Genomic DNA, 19,392 nt, shown 5'->3' with positions numbered 1-19,392 from the left:
CTCACTACAGGTGTACAGATCAGACTAACTACAGCAAATACTGCATACTTACCATGCCATAGAGTAAAACAGAACATAAGCAACTTCATGAAAAGTGGTATCTTTCAAGAACATCAAAAAGAGATTAACACAGAATAGTATTAAAACCCTCATTTTGCAAGTGATCTCGGGGAGGAAGAAAAAACTGCTAGCACACTCATTGATTTCCTTAAACTCTGAATACTTGATAACCATCTCCAGAACCTATTTCTGCAGGTGATAATTAAACTGTCTTGCTTTTACCGCTGCTTTCTTCTTGAATTGTTGAGCTATTCAAAGGAAATCAGAAAGCAGAATACCAAAACCTATGGCAAGTGCCCAAGTGTCTCAAGCGTCTTTGAAAATCTTTATGCAAGTGGTATGTGTCTTTTCTACTTCTTATTGGGGCTATTTCTTGTCTGCTAGTTCTGCCCACACAATATTTTACCTCTTCTGCTCCAACTACCTTTCTTTCAATACACACATATTTGGGAGAGGGGCGAAGCCCATTTAGAAAGCTGCATGAGAGCTGCAGGTCACACAATTGTGCTGTGCTGCCTAGGGACTCCTGCACATCTGCCCCAGGAACAGCAAAGAAGTGACTAATTTTGCACCAGTTTTACTCTCCGTCAGGCATGTTTTGTGGAAACGTTCCCCCCACACCATTATCCATCCACTTCATCTAATACAGGTCCCTCTATTACTGCAGAGGGCTGAAAAATAACTACAAGAGATCGTATTTGAATTTACAAGATAGTAACTTTGAACACAACAGGTATTTCTATAGATTAGGTGGATCAGACCCATCTAGAGGTGTGGTAATATAATTAATAATGCAGCAACTTCCTCTTTTTCCAACTGAATTGCAGCATGTTTATATCTACAGAGAATACTCAGAAATCAATCTTCTCATCTAATATCACTGTGAAAAATCTTTTTGTTTTGCTTTCCAATAAATGGGTATAACTTAACACGTACAGAAGCAACATACTTCACCAGAAATGTTCACATAAACTTTAAAAAATTTAAACTGCCTTAAAAAAAGAGATATCTGGTTAAGCATTCCATCTTTCAACTGATTCAATGCTCCTACAGAAAACAGATCTACATTCACAAAATATAACAACTTTTGATTTCAAATATGTATCATGCATCATGGTATATACTGAGAAGAAAGAATTTGTGCATCCACATTTATATACACTCACACACACTGGGTACTCAAAAATAAACAGCATTCATTTGAACAAAAATATACTTCCAACAACAGAATTTCTCTATTAAATCCATGTTTATTGCTTAAGTTTTATCACAGTGGAGATTAAATTATGCTTAATCATCCGGTCAGTGCTTTTGTACCTTCTTCAATGCCAAAAAAAACCATTTAAACCAAGTCATTCATACACTCGAAGTCTTAATACCATCCCACCATTCATCGCCTCTGTGTGCTCCTTTAGTTGCCACAAACTGCAAGATTGTAAAAAGGTATAGCTAATAGGCTTATTTATAATACCATTTTCTTCAAGTATTCAGAAAGCAGTACAAGTAGCTGTACTGTATATTAGAAATATATCTGTACTGTTATTTATTGCTATAGGATAGAGGCTCCTGATGGAATGATAGTGAAATATTGCATCACTGTGTATGAAGATGAGCTCAGCATTCTGTAATCATCACAACTCTTCCCGTGTTAGTGAACAACACTAGGTAAATGGGTTTCTTTCCTTTCTCTTTCAGACATGGGGTTTCAAATAAATAAAGCATACACTCACAACATGTGTAGTGCAAATTCCAAGTAAACAGAATGACATGGAAATAAACTCATAGTTGCCAACCTTGGTTCAGCAGGGCAGTTATGATTTTATGCCCAGCGCCCTGCATCCCCACCCTTGGTGCACACCAATGCCAGCGTCCCATGTCGGCGACAATGATTGAAAGAGATTGTTGCAGGGAGGGGCCGTAGCAGGGGAAGGGGGAGACGACCACCTCTGCAAACCTTGCGCTTGGGTGGCCAGGCTTCACCCCACGCGTCCTGTCGGACCTCGGAAGGAGGCTGGTCACCCACCCGGGGAGCAGCCTCCCGTCCCGCATCGGAGAATTCGTATTGGCAACTATGTGAAACATGGATTGCGTGGCCCAGACTAATAGAAGGTAATATTTTTCCAGATACAACCATTGAAAGAGAACATCTACAACACTGCGATTTAGAAAGAACTTAATGAGAATTAATAGGATAGACATTCAACGTTGGGAGGGTGTGGGGTACATTTGTTGCTCATTGTTTTTTTTAAACAAACCCCAAATAGTGGTTTGATCCTGCACAGCTCTAGGCCACTACAAAACCTTCTGCGTTGAGCACAGGGCTAGATCTTCTTTTTTGTTGCCGTTTCATTTATTTTTCTTAATTATGCAAATCTACTTCCCACACAGCCATATTTTAAACTGAAATAAAACTCCCTAATATTTTCATGGCATAAATTATATATGCAGAGAAAGGCAACAAATATAATATTGTATAAATTACAAATTAGGACATATTGTAGACTTGCTCAAGACCCTTTTCTCCAAAGTACTGGTAGCGAGCAGAAGAGTCATGCAGCTTATCAGTAAAATGAGTACATATTTTAACCATTTTTCTTCAGTGCTCATTTTGAGATTTTTTTTTTAATTTCTGTGTTCTCAGTCCACAACTTGCTATTTCTTGCACAAAGACTGGGAAATTATTTTTTTTTTTTTTAAACATTCTTACACAACATGGTGAACCTTCCACAAAGGAAACACAGAACTAGCACTAAAGTTCTCTCAGCTAGAAGATGGATATATTAAAATAATAAAAAAATAAAAGGAAAAAACCTCTGCAAATAAAAAGAAACCTCTCCTCACTTGGGACACACACATTTAGCTTTTAAAAACTGAAAATTCATAAATACGGTCATCGTATAACTTCAGAGAATTAAGGCTTCTAAAAACTTCAGTGCCAAAATAACCTCTCTGCATCAGTATTAAGAATAAAATATTTTCCACTTTAGGTTGTGCTTGGTTTTTTTTAAAGACTTTTCTTAGTTCTGTAGAATTTTGTCACATAATATTACATACTGAAGGGGGAGTGTTAGAACTGCTTATTGAGGTTTTAAGTAGTTGTTAGACTAAGTTACAGCGATAAAATTCGATTACTGATCTGATTCATTACTACTTTACATGGGGCGGTTGGCTCATTTCACCTTTTTTTCATGCTTAATGTGGCCATTTCTTCTATACTTGCCATTTGGTATCCCATTTTGGTAATGTCCATTGACAGCGCTATGTTCATCATTTGACCAAAGATGTTTGCTTTGTTTGCGGATAAATTTTGTCATCCTGGCCAACATATAATAAAGTAAGGCAGCACCCACTAGTACAACAAAGGCAATATCCAGTAAGAAATACTGATATAAAGAGATGCTGTAAACAGCGGCACGTAGATGTTGGGCTCCATTGTGACGGAGGATGTAATTAATCCAGTATACAGTCCGGTTAACAGGATGACCAGGTTGGTCTTTGTGAATCTCAGACAGCCTCTGGGCCCGCTGTCGGTAGCTGTGGGGAAGAAAAAGAGAAAAGGGAAGAAAGGAAAAAAGGTTGTCAGCACTCTTGAGCAATACAAGCCTGCAAACATGTAAATATACTTAAGCCTCTTCAGAGCGTATTACCATAGGACTCTTGCAGCCAGCACCATACAGAGGGCTAGACACAGCAGATAATCTGTCTTTAAATCAGTCCTTACAGCTTATTGATGAAGAATGACTGCAAAAGCAGACCTGTGTGTGACTAAAGATAGAAATCCACCCTCCAGCAAAGCGATGAAGAGCCAAGCTGACCTGCTGCCAGAGGGGAGTCTTATCTAATCCAAAATGAATCCTAACCAGGGAGACACATTCTCCCTTTCCACTGTGAAGTGGCAACATACCCTAAGACACCACTCATGTATGCTATTGTGCAACTGAATTACTAGACAAACAGAACAAAGTGAGAAACTCGTTTTTGATTGCACAATAGACTATTTCTTCTTGGGTCCGGAATTCAGCCTAAAACTTATTTTTCTCAACATGCTGTCCCCAGAAGCTGATCTTGTCAAATTCCTTCTCTCCCCCCTCACTGCAGCTGTGGGGTCAACAGGTTATTTATGCAGAACTCACCTTTACACTAAGGATAATTGCACAAGGGAAAGGTGATGCAACCGATGTTATCAAGACCTCTTTAGTAACATTCCCCTTCACTGCGGTTCTGCTGCTTGTTCCTTACAGGTTTCTCCTTTCCCAAGGCAAGTGCCGCTTAATGACTTTGCTTCCGTGAAAGCAAGAAGCATTGTCAGCACCATCCAAAACTACAGTTAGCTTGGTACAATAAACCAACAGCTAACACATCATTATTTTTAATCTGGATACAGTCTGAACATCACAGATGTTTAAAACAGAACAGTTTGGAACAAACCTGTAAAGTAACTTTCCTTGCACTTTAATACCCCTGAGCAAATTCATTTGCTCGAATTAGTTATGAAACCCAGTTCATGAGCTTTTACTTATTCCACTTGAGTAAAAAAAAAATAAATTTACAAAAAACAGACTGGAGTCCTCATATTCATAAGAATTTGTTAGAATACTGTCATTTGCAACAAATGCAAATAACCTTCCTGACCTTAAGAGAGGTATTACTGGCCAGAACAGGAAAATATTATTATTTTTAAATCCAACCATGCGACTTTTTTCTAAAGAGGCACTCTTTTTGAATACCTCCATATTTTTAGCTATGTTCCAAACATGCCACCCTACAATCATTTAAGTGTATTTTGCTCCAGGCCCCTTAGTCAACACAACAGACAGACTGCTAAACATGGAGTAATCAAGACACACAAAAAGAGACATTGGCCAGCAACAAGGAGTAAGTCAGGAGAGGTTTGTTTCTATAACCTTTCTGCCCTTCACATGGCAACTGTTGCAAAAAGCGAATGAGTCACCTGAGTTTTGGTACACTGAGCAAGGAGTTTAGCACCTACCCAGAAACCTGATCAACTGAGTCATCTTGTGAAACGGGACAACCATCCGAAGACTTGCCCCAACTGTACACACAAATAAATCCCAACATGTGTTTTTTTTTCCCTTGCACAAAGGTTCTGTATATACTATTTAACCCATAACAGTAACTTAAAAGCAAGAAACAATTGTTCATTCCATACCTGGGATCATTAATAACTTTTCTTAGGGCTTCATACAATTCACTCTCAGTGAGAGTCTTCCAGTTCAACAATATTCCCATGCCTTTGGCCTGCACACGAGTCATAGTATCGTAATGGTCTCCAAAAAGGGGAATCCCCACCACTGGGACCCCGTGGTACATGGTTTCAAAAATGCTGTTCAAACCTCCGTGACTAAGAAAAGCTTTAATGTTAGAGTGACCTGAAAACAGAAGAGGCATGAAGATTAAAAAAAAAAAAATAATAATAAATTGCATCTTCTTAATGTAAAGTTATTGAAGCAACTGGGTACAATGCATTTGTTACCATGTTTCTATGGCTGCAATTCAGGAAGGCAAAAATGAATGTCACTTGTTCTAAAGTTCTCCTTAAACTCACTTCGCTGAAATTTCACATGCATTAGATGATTTCCTTATACACTAAGAGAGGGAACAGCTAACACAAAGAAAATTTTCATGTATATGAGTTGTGTAAAATTATTAATGGAGTAATTAATGTACAGTGTTTACTCCTGAGTAGCTGCAGGTGGTGACTACAACCAGTATAGCAGTACATATGAGGAAAAATGCTCTCTCCCTGGCTCATTATTCATATGAAATACAACCTATTTAATGACAGGACAACTGATGTTACATTCTCTCTAAAGTTTCACATGCCTTACTTCTGGCTAGCAAGTTTCACATGCCTTACTTCTGGCTAGCAAGATCTGACAATAATGATAACAACCTTATGTAATGGAAAAATGAGAATGCCTCAGAGCAATTAAGTAACCAAAACAAATCTACCTGCTTTAAAAGTCATTTGCCTAATATATTATGATAAAAACTCCAGCTAACATGCACACACACCGATGCACACGCACGCTCAATACATTCAGCAGCATCCATCGTAGCACTGGAGATGTTTTGCAAAGACAAAAACATCCAGGTATCCCAGAGACAACCAAAAATATTCTGTGGCCCCCTGAATCTGCAGTGCATTCAGCTACCCTTCAACAGTGAAGGAAAGGAAAAAAATAAAATACAATACACAGACCCTAACATAGTCTTTACCAAAAGATGGAAAAATATCAATTTTCATCTCTGCAGCTGAGAACCTGGAATATCTCAGGTTAAACAGAAACGTTATTATCAGCTTGCAACACATGCCCAACTTCTGCTAGAGGTTTCTTTGGAGAAAAATAAATAAATGTGTATACATACAGCAGTGTGTACAGACCCCTAAGACTTGTTTTGATGCAATGTGAACAGATTTTGCATGTTTAGTTTTATGACTTTTCCATGAAGACCAGTGAACACCATACCATGCTTTTTCATAACAGAGAAATTAACAGTTACAGTCATCAGTTCCCTAAAATAGCAAATTGAAGAAAATTCCTAATTATTTATCTTTAATAATTATTTTCCCCTACACTGCATAGCTTCCATGGTACAGAAGACACCTGTCAAAACATTTTCGCATTTATTAGGCCAAATAGTCTTTGGAATAACTATGTCCTGCTACCCTATTAACTCAGACAAAAAATGGAGTCAGTACCAGGGAAAGATAATCAACATCAGAAAGGTGTTTGATTTCACCATCGTGAAATTCTGACGAATTCTATATTCCTGTTCTATGACCTCCATTACAGAAGTTACCCTAGCTCTATAATGACTGCTAATTCAGTAGAATATTGTTGGAAGAGCAACCTGAACTCGAGTGAAAATAAGCGATATATGATCAAAATAGATACTCACCAAGGAGGTCGTTTTGTGGTAACCATTCTATAAGCTTTGTATTGTTGCCTAAATTCCTTGGTTTGTTTCCGGAAAACCTAAAACAATGAAATCAAATAGAAGCTGAGTTATCAAGACCTCCAAAATCAATAAACTCAAACGAGAGAATCAAACCAAATGATCCATGAGCCCTAAGCACATTTCCAGTTACACAGTGATACTGTTTACTCACTATTACAAGAAAACAAAATATCCTCAACCAAAGTGCTGTAAATAGCTAATAACTTCCAACTTCATGTTCTCATGATTCAGTTTCCTTACAAACTGGATTGAAATGCAATGTTTTCTGTTAATATAACGGCAACATAGTTCCCTCTCAAAGCATATATAACTCTTACCTAACTCTTACCACTAAGACTGGTAGGAGGTTTTATAACCTCTCTATGGTTCCAAGTCCATTGTTTTACTGAAGACTCTGGCTGGTACTAGATAAATAACTCCACTGAGAACACCCCACCAGCACACAAATAATAATCCCTACCATCAACACAAGGTGTTCCCTTTCAGTTGGCCAGTTTCCTGTAGCTCTTGATAACTGCCACCATCTTACTTTAAAAGGAATATCAGGAAGGGAAAGACTGACAGCTCAGCTTATGAGGCAAGAAGCTACTGATAAAAAGTTTGGGATCAGACTGTGAGACAAATGTATTTTTCTTACTTGCTCTTACTTGGGACCGGATGGGTTACACCCAAGGGTGCTGCGGGAGTTGGCAGATGTGCTCACCAAGCCGCTGTCCATGATTTACCTGAAGTCATGGCTAACTGGGGAGGTCCCACTGGACTGGAGGGTGGCAAATGTGACACCCATCTACAAGAAAGGCGGGAAGGATGATCCAGGAAACTATAGACCTGTCAGTCTGACCTCGGTGCCAGGGAAGGTCATGGAGCATGTCATCTCGAGTGCCATTAAAAGTCATATAATGGACAACCAGGGGATCAGGCCCAGTCAGCAGGGGTTTATGAAAGGCAGGTCCTGCCTGACAAACCTGATCTCCTTCTATGACAGGGCGACCTACTTATTGGACGAGGGAAAGGCTGTGGATGTTGTCTACCTTGACTTTAGTAAGGCCTTTGACACCGTTTCCCGCAGCATTCTCCTGGCGAAACTGACTACTCGCGACTTGGATGGGCACACGCTTTGCTGGGTAAAAAACTGGCTGGATGGCCGGGCCCCAAGAGTTTTGGTGAACAGAGTTATATCGGGTTGGTGGCCGGTCACGAGTGGTGTCCCCCAGGGCTCGGTTTTGGGGCCACTCCTGTTTAATGTCTCTATTGATGATCTAGATGAGGGGGTCGAGTGCACCCTCAGTAAGTTTGCAGATGACACCAAGTTGGGTGGGAGTGTTGATCTACTTGAGGGTAGGGAGGCTCTGCAGAGAGACCTGGACAGGCTGGAGCGATGGGCTAAGGCCAACTGTAGGAGTTTCAATAAGGCCAAATGCCGGGTGCTGCACTTGGGCCACAACAACCCCCAGCAGCGCTACAGGCTTGGGGAGGAGTGGCTGGAGAGCTGCCAGTCAGAGAGGGACCTGGGGGTGTTGACTGACAGCCAGCTGAACATGAGCCAGCAGTGTGCCCAGGTGGCCAAGAAGGCCAATGGTATCCTGGCTTGCATCAGAAATAGCGTGGCCACCAGGGACAGGGAAGTGATCTTACCCCTGTACTCGGCACTGGTGAGGCTGCACCTCGATTCCTGTGTTCAGTTTTGGGCCCCTCACTACAAAAAGGACATTGAATTACTCGAGCGTGTCCAGAGAATGGCAACAAAGCTGGTGAAGGGTCTGGAGCACATGTCGTACGAGGAGCGGCTGAGGGAACTGGGGTTGTTTAGTCTGGAGAAGAGGAGGCTGAGGGGAGACCTCATCGCCCTCTACAACTACCTGAAAGGAGGTTGCAGAGAGCTGGGGATGAGTCTCTTTAACCAAGTAACAAGCAATAGGACAAGTAGTCATGGCCTCAAGTTGTGCCAGGGAAGGTTTAGACTAGATATTAGGAAGCATCTTTACAGAATGGGTTGTTAGGCGTTGGAATGGGCTGCCCAGGGAGGTGGTGGAGTCCCCATCCCTGGAGGTGTTTAAGAGTGGGGCCGACTTAGCGCTGAGGGATATGGTGTAGCTGGGAACTGTCAGTGTTAGGTCAATGGTTAGACTGGATGATCTTCAAGGTCTTTTCCAACCTAGATGATTCTGTGATTCTGTGACTCTGTAACTGCCTGAAACCCAATGGCAACATCTTGCTCACCAGAGCTGGAAAATTTTAGCCCATAAGATACAGGCTCAAAGGCCAAACTGATTTACATATTCATGTTATATACAGTTAATAAAGAAAGTGAAATATATTCTAAACAGAAAAGAAAGAGGGAAAAAATTACCAGTGACTACTAAGAGGATAGAGCTCTTTTGTGACAGCTCCACTGAACAACGTAAAAATATTCTGGTTACTAGAGAGCATTAGAACTGTAACTTCATAAAGAATCACCTACATATTCCCAGTTAAGCAAGCTATACACCTTTACAACTGGCTTGTACATTCTGTATGTTGAAAAAAGCGTACATTATTTACGCTAAGTTATGTAAAAGCAAATAAACTATGTTACTAGTTTTGGCTCTAATTAACAGTCCATAATCAGAAGTGTATAAAGAACTACAAAGATTTCCTTGATTTGGCATCGTGACATAAAGACTGCCAAGCAGTACCACCTTTCTAATTTTCAGAAATATCCAGTATAAAAAGCACCTGCGTCCAAACACAGGCCATAGGTCAATGATCTAAAGAACAAAAAGAACCCCAAAAAATAAACCACAAACAATGAAGTAAAGTTGGGTTCATAATATCATATTTAGGTATTTAATTATGGATCTCAAATTCCCACTGGGGTGACTGAAAGCCACTTGCTCAGCTCTCCCAAAGACCATGTCTTACATCTAGTCCCAGGGACATCTTCCCACTCCACAAATCATGATGGAAAGATGCAGCAGGTGTGTTCCCTTATCCAAAAATCCACTCAGCAGATAATAGATTGCAGATAACAAAATCAGAACATAAAAAAAAAAAAAACCATTGATAAGGAAATACTAGTGAGGAAAATGAAAAATTTTAACAGAAGGCTTCAACTAAGATTGTTGCTTTTGCCTTAAAAAAAGCTACCCCCAAGAAAAATCCATTAAAATTGATTTGTTTACTACAGAAAGTGGATACTTCCTATGGAAAAACATTCCAGGGAAAACATGATCAAAGGATAAAACAAAAGAAAAGCAGTAACATCAACTGGGACTAATAATTAATTACAAGCCAAGCAGTGTCGCAGGCTTCTTAACAAACGCATAGTGGCTCTAACCCCAAACAAAAACTGATGAGATCTTTACTACAACTACCAAAGGTTCTGTGCCATAGCCTGAAGAATTTCCATTTTCCTGTTCATTAGTGAGGTTCACTATCTGAATTACACACAGCAGTAAAAATGGTCCTGAAGAGATGGTGGGGAACAGGCCACTAAATAGACTGCTAATACAAGTCTGAAATCACAGCAAGGACAGCAGTCAAACTGTAAAACACTGATTATTTGGAAACCAATGGTTTACATGAACTCCTCTAAATTATATTCCAGTGCAACGCTCCATGTGAGGCAGAGCTGACTAAACAGTTCTTGGATTTTTACGGTAAATTGAGAGCGTCATTCAAGATGTTTTTAGAGCTGAGAAAGCTTATTACTGACTTTTATTCCTGCAGATTTTTCTTCCTCCAACTTCTCACAGAAGAAAAAAGTAAGAAGAGCAATTATTAAAGTCTATGTTTACAGATAATAGAACAGAAGGGGCCTGAAAAAGTGAGGAAGAAGAGAAAGAAGAAAGAAAACCTAGGACAAAATCAGCAGGATGTCATTCTTGCTCCCTAGGGTGGCTTCTTTATCAGAAATGATGACAGTATGTCACAAATGTTATAACCTCAGATACTCTTTTCACTGTCCCCAATCCTTCTAGGATATAAACTCAGCATAGGAGTATAACCTATGCCTTATTCTGCCACAAAATCACTACCAGGGAACTTCAACATTTCCACAAAGAGTGTCTTTCAAAAGAGTCAGGTCCTCTGTGCCACCCAGACTGTCTCAATTTCAGCTTCTGCAACTCTAGATCAAGATGGCACAATAGGAAATAAGCATGCTTCAAATCACCCCAAGTACATCTATCATTGCACTTACCTCCAAATAACTCTCTGAGGCAGTCTTGCCAGAGCATGTGCTAACTTATTTGCTATATCTTCTGACAGGTATTTCACTCCAGCTCCAAATGAGACGAGGACAAAGCCATTTTCATTAGCACCATTCACCCAAGTTTGGAGATCCTGTTAAAGTGAAAATTTATACTGAGCACTGTAGAAGCATAGGTAAACCACAGAAACTGAATAAATAAAACATTGCTTAGGAAGAACAGTTGTTGGTCCCTGTGTTACTTCACGAGCCAAGTTTCAAGAGTCAAACATTTTAGAAACCACTGAGTACAATGACTCAGTGATTCAGAATCCATGGTACAGGCTATGAAGAGCCAAATCCTTCCGGCTTCGCTTTAGCTTCCATATTAATAACCAGTTTCATAAAACAATTCGTCCTTTCTTAAATAATCAGTTGACACACATTCATGAGTTAACACATTACATTTTAACTCCGCAAAATATAAATAGTTCTATCTCGTAGTATCAGCCTGGAGGTACAGCATGGGAAATAGATGAACGAGGTCTGACACTTAACTGTATGATTTCTAGCCTTAAAGAAAGTGAAGTGAAACAACTTCAAAAGGGTTGTTTTTCTTTCATTGATATAAAAATAAACACAACTTGAAAGAAGCCAGAGCTTCAAAAAAACAGCCTGAGTTTCTACTGCTCCAATATTCTAAAGTAGCAAGGAACGATATCGCGTCTGTATGCCAAGTACAGGGTGGACGTCCCTCTTTCTTGGACCTACATACTTTATCTTACTTAGACCTAACAGTGCGCCTCTTCCAAAGCAAGTTATCAGTATCATATTGAACATACACAAGTGTAACAAAGGCCAAAGCCCTTTCCATCTTTAAGCTCATCCTCCCCCTGTAATCACTCTGAAATTGAGTCTCTTGCAACGCAATTTTTGCTGACCCTCTTGATTCAAGGGCTGCCTCAACTTTGGCAAGGAAGGCAATAATGCCAAAAGCAGAGGTCTGCAGTACTGCGCTGCTCAGCGGCACTTCGAAAGCAGAACCAAAACCAGTCTCCTGGGGGTAACCTGACTGCCAGGCCATGAGATTCAAGTTCAGAAGCAGCAGCTTTTGCAGCAGGACACCCTGCGACAATGGTTCTGCAGCAGCGTCAGGTCCTGCCTTCTGCTGCACGGGGCTTTGGGAGTCTCACCAAGAGATGCTCAGCCCACACGTGGGCACTGGCAGGAGAGCCCTTTGCACAACCACAGCTGGTCCAGGGTTCCACTGCACCAAACACCTCAGGGCCTTGGGTCCAGCCACTGGGAATTCTTCCACAGCTGATGCTTCAGGCTAGTCAGAGTTCAGCTGAAAGGAGACCACAACATCCGAACACCAGCACTGAGTTGGTGAAAATGGGGTTTGTGTCACCGATGACAAGGCAAGCCAGCAGACACCACTACCAACCGCCACCAGAACGGCAGGGCTCAGCAGAGTCGGAGGAAAAACCATCCTAGCATACAAGAGAGAGTAGAGCTGCCAGCTAAAAACAAGTCTTAGACACAAGAACAATGTCATCTGGCTTGAGGGGGTAAAAAATGATGGTTAAAAAAAAGGTAAAAGCTCCAGTGTACCTTTGCTTTTGGAAACACAGATTTAAATTCTATTTTTCCAATGTAACTGTTGGCAGTGGAAATTAAAATAAATTATACCACTGACATACAGATATGTCAGTCTGTCGAATAACAACTTGTATTTCCCAGGATATGGTTTAATTCCGGTCTTGCCAAATTTAAGCATAAGCCTGCTCGACACCAGTACAGCAATAGGAAATGAGTAAAAGGAAAATTAAGAGCCCTGTTCACAATGCACTTCTTGTCCTGGCAATAAATAGCAGGCAAGACAGTAATAGAGTAATGCTGTGCTATCGTATCTGAGCACAAAACCACAAAAGCTACCACAAAAACAAGCAGGTGTAATGAAGACCTGCACATTACACTGGGGGTTGTACACTAGCCTCTGCTATGCAGTGAAAAAGGGATTTTCATCCTCTCTAGAATTCACACTTTCTCATTTTTCTTCATCCTTTTCCACTGCACTTTCTTTTCAATTTTTTTTCCTTTATCTGTGGAGAGAGGGGGAAGAAGGGAAAGGAATGGAAGTGTCTATGACCTGCCTCGAAGCTGAATCATATATTATGGGCTGAACTTCTGACATCAAAGTATCCAAGTGGCTTCGTGATTTAAAGTTTGTCCTTGAATTTTACTTAAAGCATGCTGCAAATGTACATATGCACAAATTTACAAATGAAATGCACAAATATGGGCTGGGCGATGAGTGGATTGAGTGCAGCTCTGCAGAGAAGGACTTAGGGGTATTAGTGGATGGAGAACTGAATACCAGCAACATGCACTCTCAGCCCAGAAAACCAACTGTATCCTGGGCTGCATCAAGAGAAGTGTGGCCAGCAGGTCGAGGGAGGGGATTCTCCCCCTCTACTCCACTCTCGTGAGACCCCACCTGCAGTGCTGTGTCCAGCTCTGGGGCCCCCAACGTAAGGAAGACATGGACATGCTCGAGCGGATCCAGAGGAGGCCACAAAGATGATCTGGGGGCTGGAGCACCTCCCTTATGAGGACAGGCTGAGAGAGTTGGGGTTGTTCAGCCTGGAGAAGAGAAGGCTCCAGGGAGACCTTGGAGCAGCCTCCCAGTACTGAAAGGGGGCCTGCAGGAAAGATGGGGAGGGACTCCTTATCAGGGGGTGTAGGGAGAGGATGAGAGGTAACGGTTTTAAACTGAAAGAGGGTAGATTTAGATTAGATATGAGGAAGACATTCTTCACTGTAAGGGTGGTGAGACACTGGCACAGGTTGCCCAGAGAGGTGGCAGATGCCCCTTTCCTGGAAGTGTTCAAGGCCAGGTTGGACAGGGCTTTGAGCAACCAGGTCTAGTGGAAGGTGTCCCTGCCCATGGCAGGGGGGTTGGAACTAGATGATCTTTAAGGTCCCTTCTAACCCAAACCATTCTGTGATTCTATGATTATAGTTGCTTTTACTTAGTGGTTCAACTAGTTACATTTTGAACTATTTCCTATCTGTTGTTTAAAGCTAAATAGAAAATAAACTTTTGTGGGCTCTAGGACAAACCATTATGAAAAACAATCAAGTACCATGCTGTAAAAGACAGCCCTCTGCCCATTTGTGACATTCGATCAAGTCATATTCTGAGAGCGGATGTCACCTGTTACAAGGTGGTTTTCTTCTGACAACTGGAAGAAGCCCAACATTCACAGGCTCTTGTCTTCACAGGCCACTCACCCACCCTGATACCTGCTGGAAGGGGCAGAAGCCTGGAGGTTTCTGGAATGCCTTTTTGATGACAACTCCATGACATAGGTGCTGAAGAAGCCAACAAGAGGAGACACTCTTCTGGACCTCATACATACAAACAAGGAAAACCTTGTCTAGGATGTAAAGGTCAGGGGCAGCCTTGGCTGCAGTGACCATGAGATGGAGGAGTTCAGGATACTAAGAGGACAAGGAAGACAACAGCAGCATCTCCTGGACATCAAGAAAACTGACTCTGGTTTCTTCAGAGACCTGTTTAGAAGAATCCTGTGGGATACAGCCCTGGAGAGAAGAGGGGTTCAGGAGAGCTAGTCAATATTCAAGCATCACCTCCTCCAAGCTCAAGCATGGTCCATTCTGATGAACAGGAAGTTAAGCAAATGTAGCAGGAAGATGAACAAAGGACTCCTGGCAAAAATCAGGTATAAAAAGCAAGCATACATGAGCTAGAAACAGGGACAGGTGGCCTGAGGGGAATGCACAGGCACTGCCTGAGTTTGCAGGGCTTTGGAAAGCCAAAGCCCATTTGCAGCTGAACATGGTAAGGGACACAAAGAGCAGCAAGGTACATGAGCAGCTAAAGGAAGACCAGGGGGAGCATGGCCCACTGCTGAATGGGACAAGTAAGCTGGTGACACAAAAATATGGTAAAGGCCAAGGTACTTCATGCTTTCTTTGTCCAAGCCTTTACTGCTAAGGTCGATCTTCAGCAATCCCAGGTCCATCAGACAAGAGGGAAAGTCTGGAGCAAGAAAGACCTAACCTCAACGAAAGATCAGGCTAGGCTACTTTTAAATAAACTGGACATCCACAAGTATATGGGACCTGATAGAATGCCACCAGAAGTGCCAGCAGGTGATCAGGAGCTGGCCAGTATCACTGCAAGGCCATTCTTGATTATCTTTGAAAGGTCAGGACAATTAGAGGAGATTCCTGTGGACCAGGGGGGAAAAGAAGAAAAGAAAAGCGAAGGTCACTTTCATTTTCATGAAGGAGGATCCAGGGAATGGGCTGTTCAGCCTCACTTTGATGCCTGGAAGGTAATGCAACAAATAATCCTGGAGGTCATTTCCAAACATACTAAGGACAACATGAATGGAACAGTCAGCATGGATTTACAGAGGGAAAATCAGCTTGATCAACCTGATAGCCTTCTACAGTGAGAAAACTGTCCCAGTGAATGAGGTGAGAGCAGTGGATGTTATTTACCTTGACCTAAGTCTTTCAGCACTGCCTCCTACCACAGCCTCACAGACAGACTGGGCTGGCTACACAAACGGACAGTGAGGTGGGACTGAAAACTGGCTAAACTGTGGGGCCCAAACAGTTGTGATCAGTGGCACAAAGTCCAGCTGGAGGCATGTCTGCTTTTCAATAAGGACAAAAACAGGATAGATGGCACTACTGCTCAAATATTTCTCATTCAGCACTGGGAAGTCCTGCCTGTGACTACTTATGCTTGGTCAGACACATGGTTTCCACTGCTAGAGATCAGTCTGTTCTAGCTGAGGAGTGGCTCCCAAGGCTCCTGCTCCTCTGTGCTTAATTAGAAATTCCATGAGACTTCACAACTCTGATGTATTCACACAGTAAGAATTATAAATCATTATGTAAACATAGAGGAGCTATAAAATATTTCCTTATAATGGAATTTCTAAAATAGCATTCAAAAATACATGTATAACAACAATTAGCTATTAAGTACTTAGAATTTTACATAGCGGACAAAAAGAAAGGAACTTTACTATGCACCCTGGAACTAGAGTCACCCTACAAGCAGGCTTTTGCATTTTATTGTTTCGCAATAGCAAAGCAACCTGCTTCGCATTATTATGGCTGATTTCATAGCCAAACCTTTGTAACCCTTCCCTTTGAAGGTAATTCCACTGCTTCAGTGGAACATAACATCTACGAAGAGGAACTTAAAATCTTGACAGGCCAGACAAGATCCTGCCATCAGGCTCAGAAGATGGAATTTGTTTGCCATATTAAATTGGATTACATTAAAAAATAAAAAGCAAGAAAATAAAAAATGTTTTCTTTTGTGCAAACTGAAGTTTATTACCTGAGTGCTCCCTCTCCTGACTCACTTCCTAAGTGTGGCAACACACAAATGCACACTTGCAAGCTCTCAAACTGGGATCCAAGCAACAGAAGCTTGCATGGAAAGATTTTAATTAACTTCAGAAATCAGGCGTGCTTCCCCTACAGAGAGGTCCACATAAGGAAGAGACAAGGGAAATGAGATTTTCCATGCTCTGAGTTGGTCAGCTGCAAATCAACTCTGATCCAACAGGCATCACAAACACAACTGCAACAGGCATAGACTTAGCTCAGACAGAACAACAGCCTACACAGCTACCATGGGCTTCCAGGCCAGAGCTGGATGATGCCTGGCCAAAGGAATTTGAAGTTGTCCTCCAGGTTTCTTTTAGGATGATGAATTACAAAGAATATGATTTTAATTCCTCACAGAGTCAGGGTCAAAACTGTCCTGTGCCAACCTCGAGAAGATCCAGGAGATTTTCAACTCAGCTTGTCCTATTTTGACATCAACTGAAAGGTTCTTTTCTTCCCCCACTCAAATCTGTCCTAATTTTACTTAAGCTTTACACTGTACTGGTAGTAAGAGGAATTGCTTGCCTGCCTTCTGATCTGCAGCCCCTTTCCATTCTGCTTCCCCAGAGGGGTGCTGGAGGTATCCATGCATGGGCTGCAGAAAACGTACTACAGACTTGTCAGGACAAGGGTTCTCCTTGCATATACCTGTGTAATTCCTGGTGTAACACAGCCTTATTAAATGGGATCACTAAGCATTGCTAAAAATGCAAGAGTTATGTAAAAAAAAAAAAAATCAGGAAATGAAGAACAGGGGACTTGCACTGCCTCCTTGTAGAGCTCCCCAAGTTTGTCACCTGGAGGAGTCCATTATTCCCAGGTTCCTTTAGCTTTTTAGAATTATTTTTCCTGACAGCTTTTTAGTACAGACTTTCTAAACTGAAGATTGAGTGAAACTGAATCCAAGTAAGTGGTGTTCACAGGTCTTTGGTTGCAAGATAGATCTGAATGTCCTGGTACAATTAGCTGGGCCATGGCACAAAGGCTTAGTATTTTCTTGCACTTGCCCTGTTCTTTATGTGGCATACAAGGTATAGAAGTGACACAGCAGACAAAAAGCAAGCTATGATCTTGGCACACAAGAGAGACTAAATACTCCATCAGCTTTATTACTATGGTTATGTGTATCCCTTAATTCGCATATATACATTCCTAATATTTACTTTAGGAAGCACGCTGCAGTGACTGATGCAGGACAAGCAGTGCAAGATACAAGCTTTGAGTAATTCTCACAAAACCTGAATTGTGGAATAGAACACAGTGATGCCACAGGACAATTTTGTTTGCCTACAATTTCAGCGTATCTAGCCACTAGAGCCTTTAGTCACCTTCCTACCTTTCCATACCATAAGGCCGTATTAGCCCTAACACCCCAAGTATCAGTCTCAGTGAAACAACCGCTCCAACACTGTACTCTAAAACATTTCACAGACACCTAGGCTCATCCTCTATGAATTCACCCCTTCCTTTTTCTTAAATCCACTTACACTTTTGACCTCCAGCACATTCTGTCTTCCTGATCTAATTACGCACCATGAAAACGCACTGAGTCAGGATGAGTCATTAGAGCCACCTTCATTAAAAGCAGCGTTCCCTGTTCGGGCAGCATTTTGCAGCTCTTTGCTTGCAGCAAAAAAGCTACCTCCTTTTGCTTGGTTTAAATGACGTCCAGGTTCGCTGTAAATTCAGTGTGACCTTTTTAATGTAAGGAAAGGATACTTAATATTTGGAATTACAACTTTTGAGGTCTAAACCTCCAGTACTTATCTGGGGAGTGGGATTATTACATGACGAGCTGCATTATTGAGTCTTCCTCAAACTCTTTTTCAAACTTCAACTGAACACCAAAGTGAGAAGGAAACACCTTTGACTTTTGCAGTTAAGTCAAACTTTAAATATACATTGTCAAGACAAGCACTTCTTTAAATGGCTCTCTTTCAGTGACTGTAACAGAGCACCTGATCACTTTTTTTTTTTTTCAAATATAAGTACTTCCAGGTTTTTTTGTGTAGAAAGAAACACTCTTCCCTCAATTACCTTGAAGTCCCAGCATAGCCAGCAGACAACGTTGCTTCGCTGAGGCTACTCCGAAAACTTGACAAAGTGACCAGCAGTTTAGAAACAGAGAGCTGGATTTCCCCTTCTGAACTAGGAATTAAACCTCAAACAATTATAACCCCCAAACCATGATGAACTTGAAAGCTGAATTTTCAATAGAATTTCTGAAAAAACTTAGATTCAGGCACTTACATAACTTGTAGTTGAAGAAGCATTAAAAATATAATTATTCTTCTTCTAAGTTCATACTGAAAACAAGCTGACATTAATGAAGTATTAAGCTGGATACACAGGTGCATACCAGGATTTTCCAGATTTTAAAACAGTCAAACATAGCTGACAAGTCTGGGATTGTAGAGGTGTTCACAAAAATGACTTGAGCGAGGGAGGCTGTTTTCTCCAGGCTGTCTCGACAGTCAGCAGAGAGGCTCATCCAAAGGATAAACCTGAGCACCTACAGCTAGACACATCACACCTTGTTGCCCACCCCCACCCCCTCAGCAGGCACAGTATGACCTCAGATGAGGTTAACCCATGTGAAAGACAGAAAACCTGTCAAGCCTACTATAGCATGTTCAGTTTTTGTACCAAGTTGTGAACTACAATTTCTAACTGAATTTTGGGTTTCATTCAATTATAGCTTTATATCCCCAATAAACTATCATCTAATACATACA

At 41.4% G+C, this 19,392-nt stretch overlaps 1 protein-coding gene across 3 annotated transcripts in view; it reads right to left on the bottom strand.

The window, feature by feature from the left end:
* Positions 1-1,290: 1,290 nt before the first annotated feature.
* The window catches only part of UGT8 (UDP glycosyltransferase 8), a 50,994-nt gene continuing 32,892 nt past the window's right edge, over positions 1,291-19,392 (bottom strand). For all 3 annotated transcript variants that reach the window (XM_074867201.1, XM_074867200.1, XM_074867203.1), the window contains exons 3-6: positions 11,225-11,367; positions 6,985-7,061; positions 5,231-5,450; positions 1,291-3,594 (exon numbers count right to left, since the gene is read on the bottom strand). In XM_074867201.1, coding sequence (XP_074723302.1) covers positions 3,231-3,594; positions 5,231-5,450; positions 6,985-7,061; positions 11,225-11,367 — 804 coding nt within the window. In that variant the 3' untranslated portion in view covers positions 1,291-3,230. The remainder of the gene's footprint in view (positions 3,595-5,230; positions 5,451-6,984; positions 7,062-11,224; positions 11,368-19,392) is intronic.

This window comes from Strix uralensis, chromosome 4 (assembly GCF_047716275.1).
Source record: "Strix uralensis isolate ZFMK-TIS-50842 chromosome 4, bStrUra1, whole genome shotgun sequence".
NCBI lineage: Eukaryota > Metazoa > Chordata > Aves > Strigiformes > Strigidae > Strix > Strix uralensis.
Note: the sequence above shows the minus strand (reverse complement) of the source record. Positions and strands in the feature narration are given on the sequence as shown.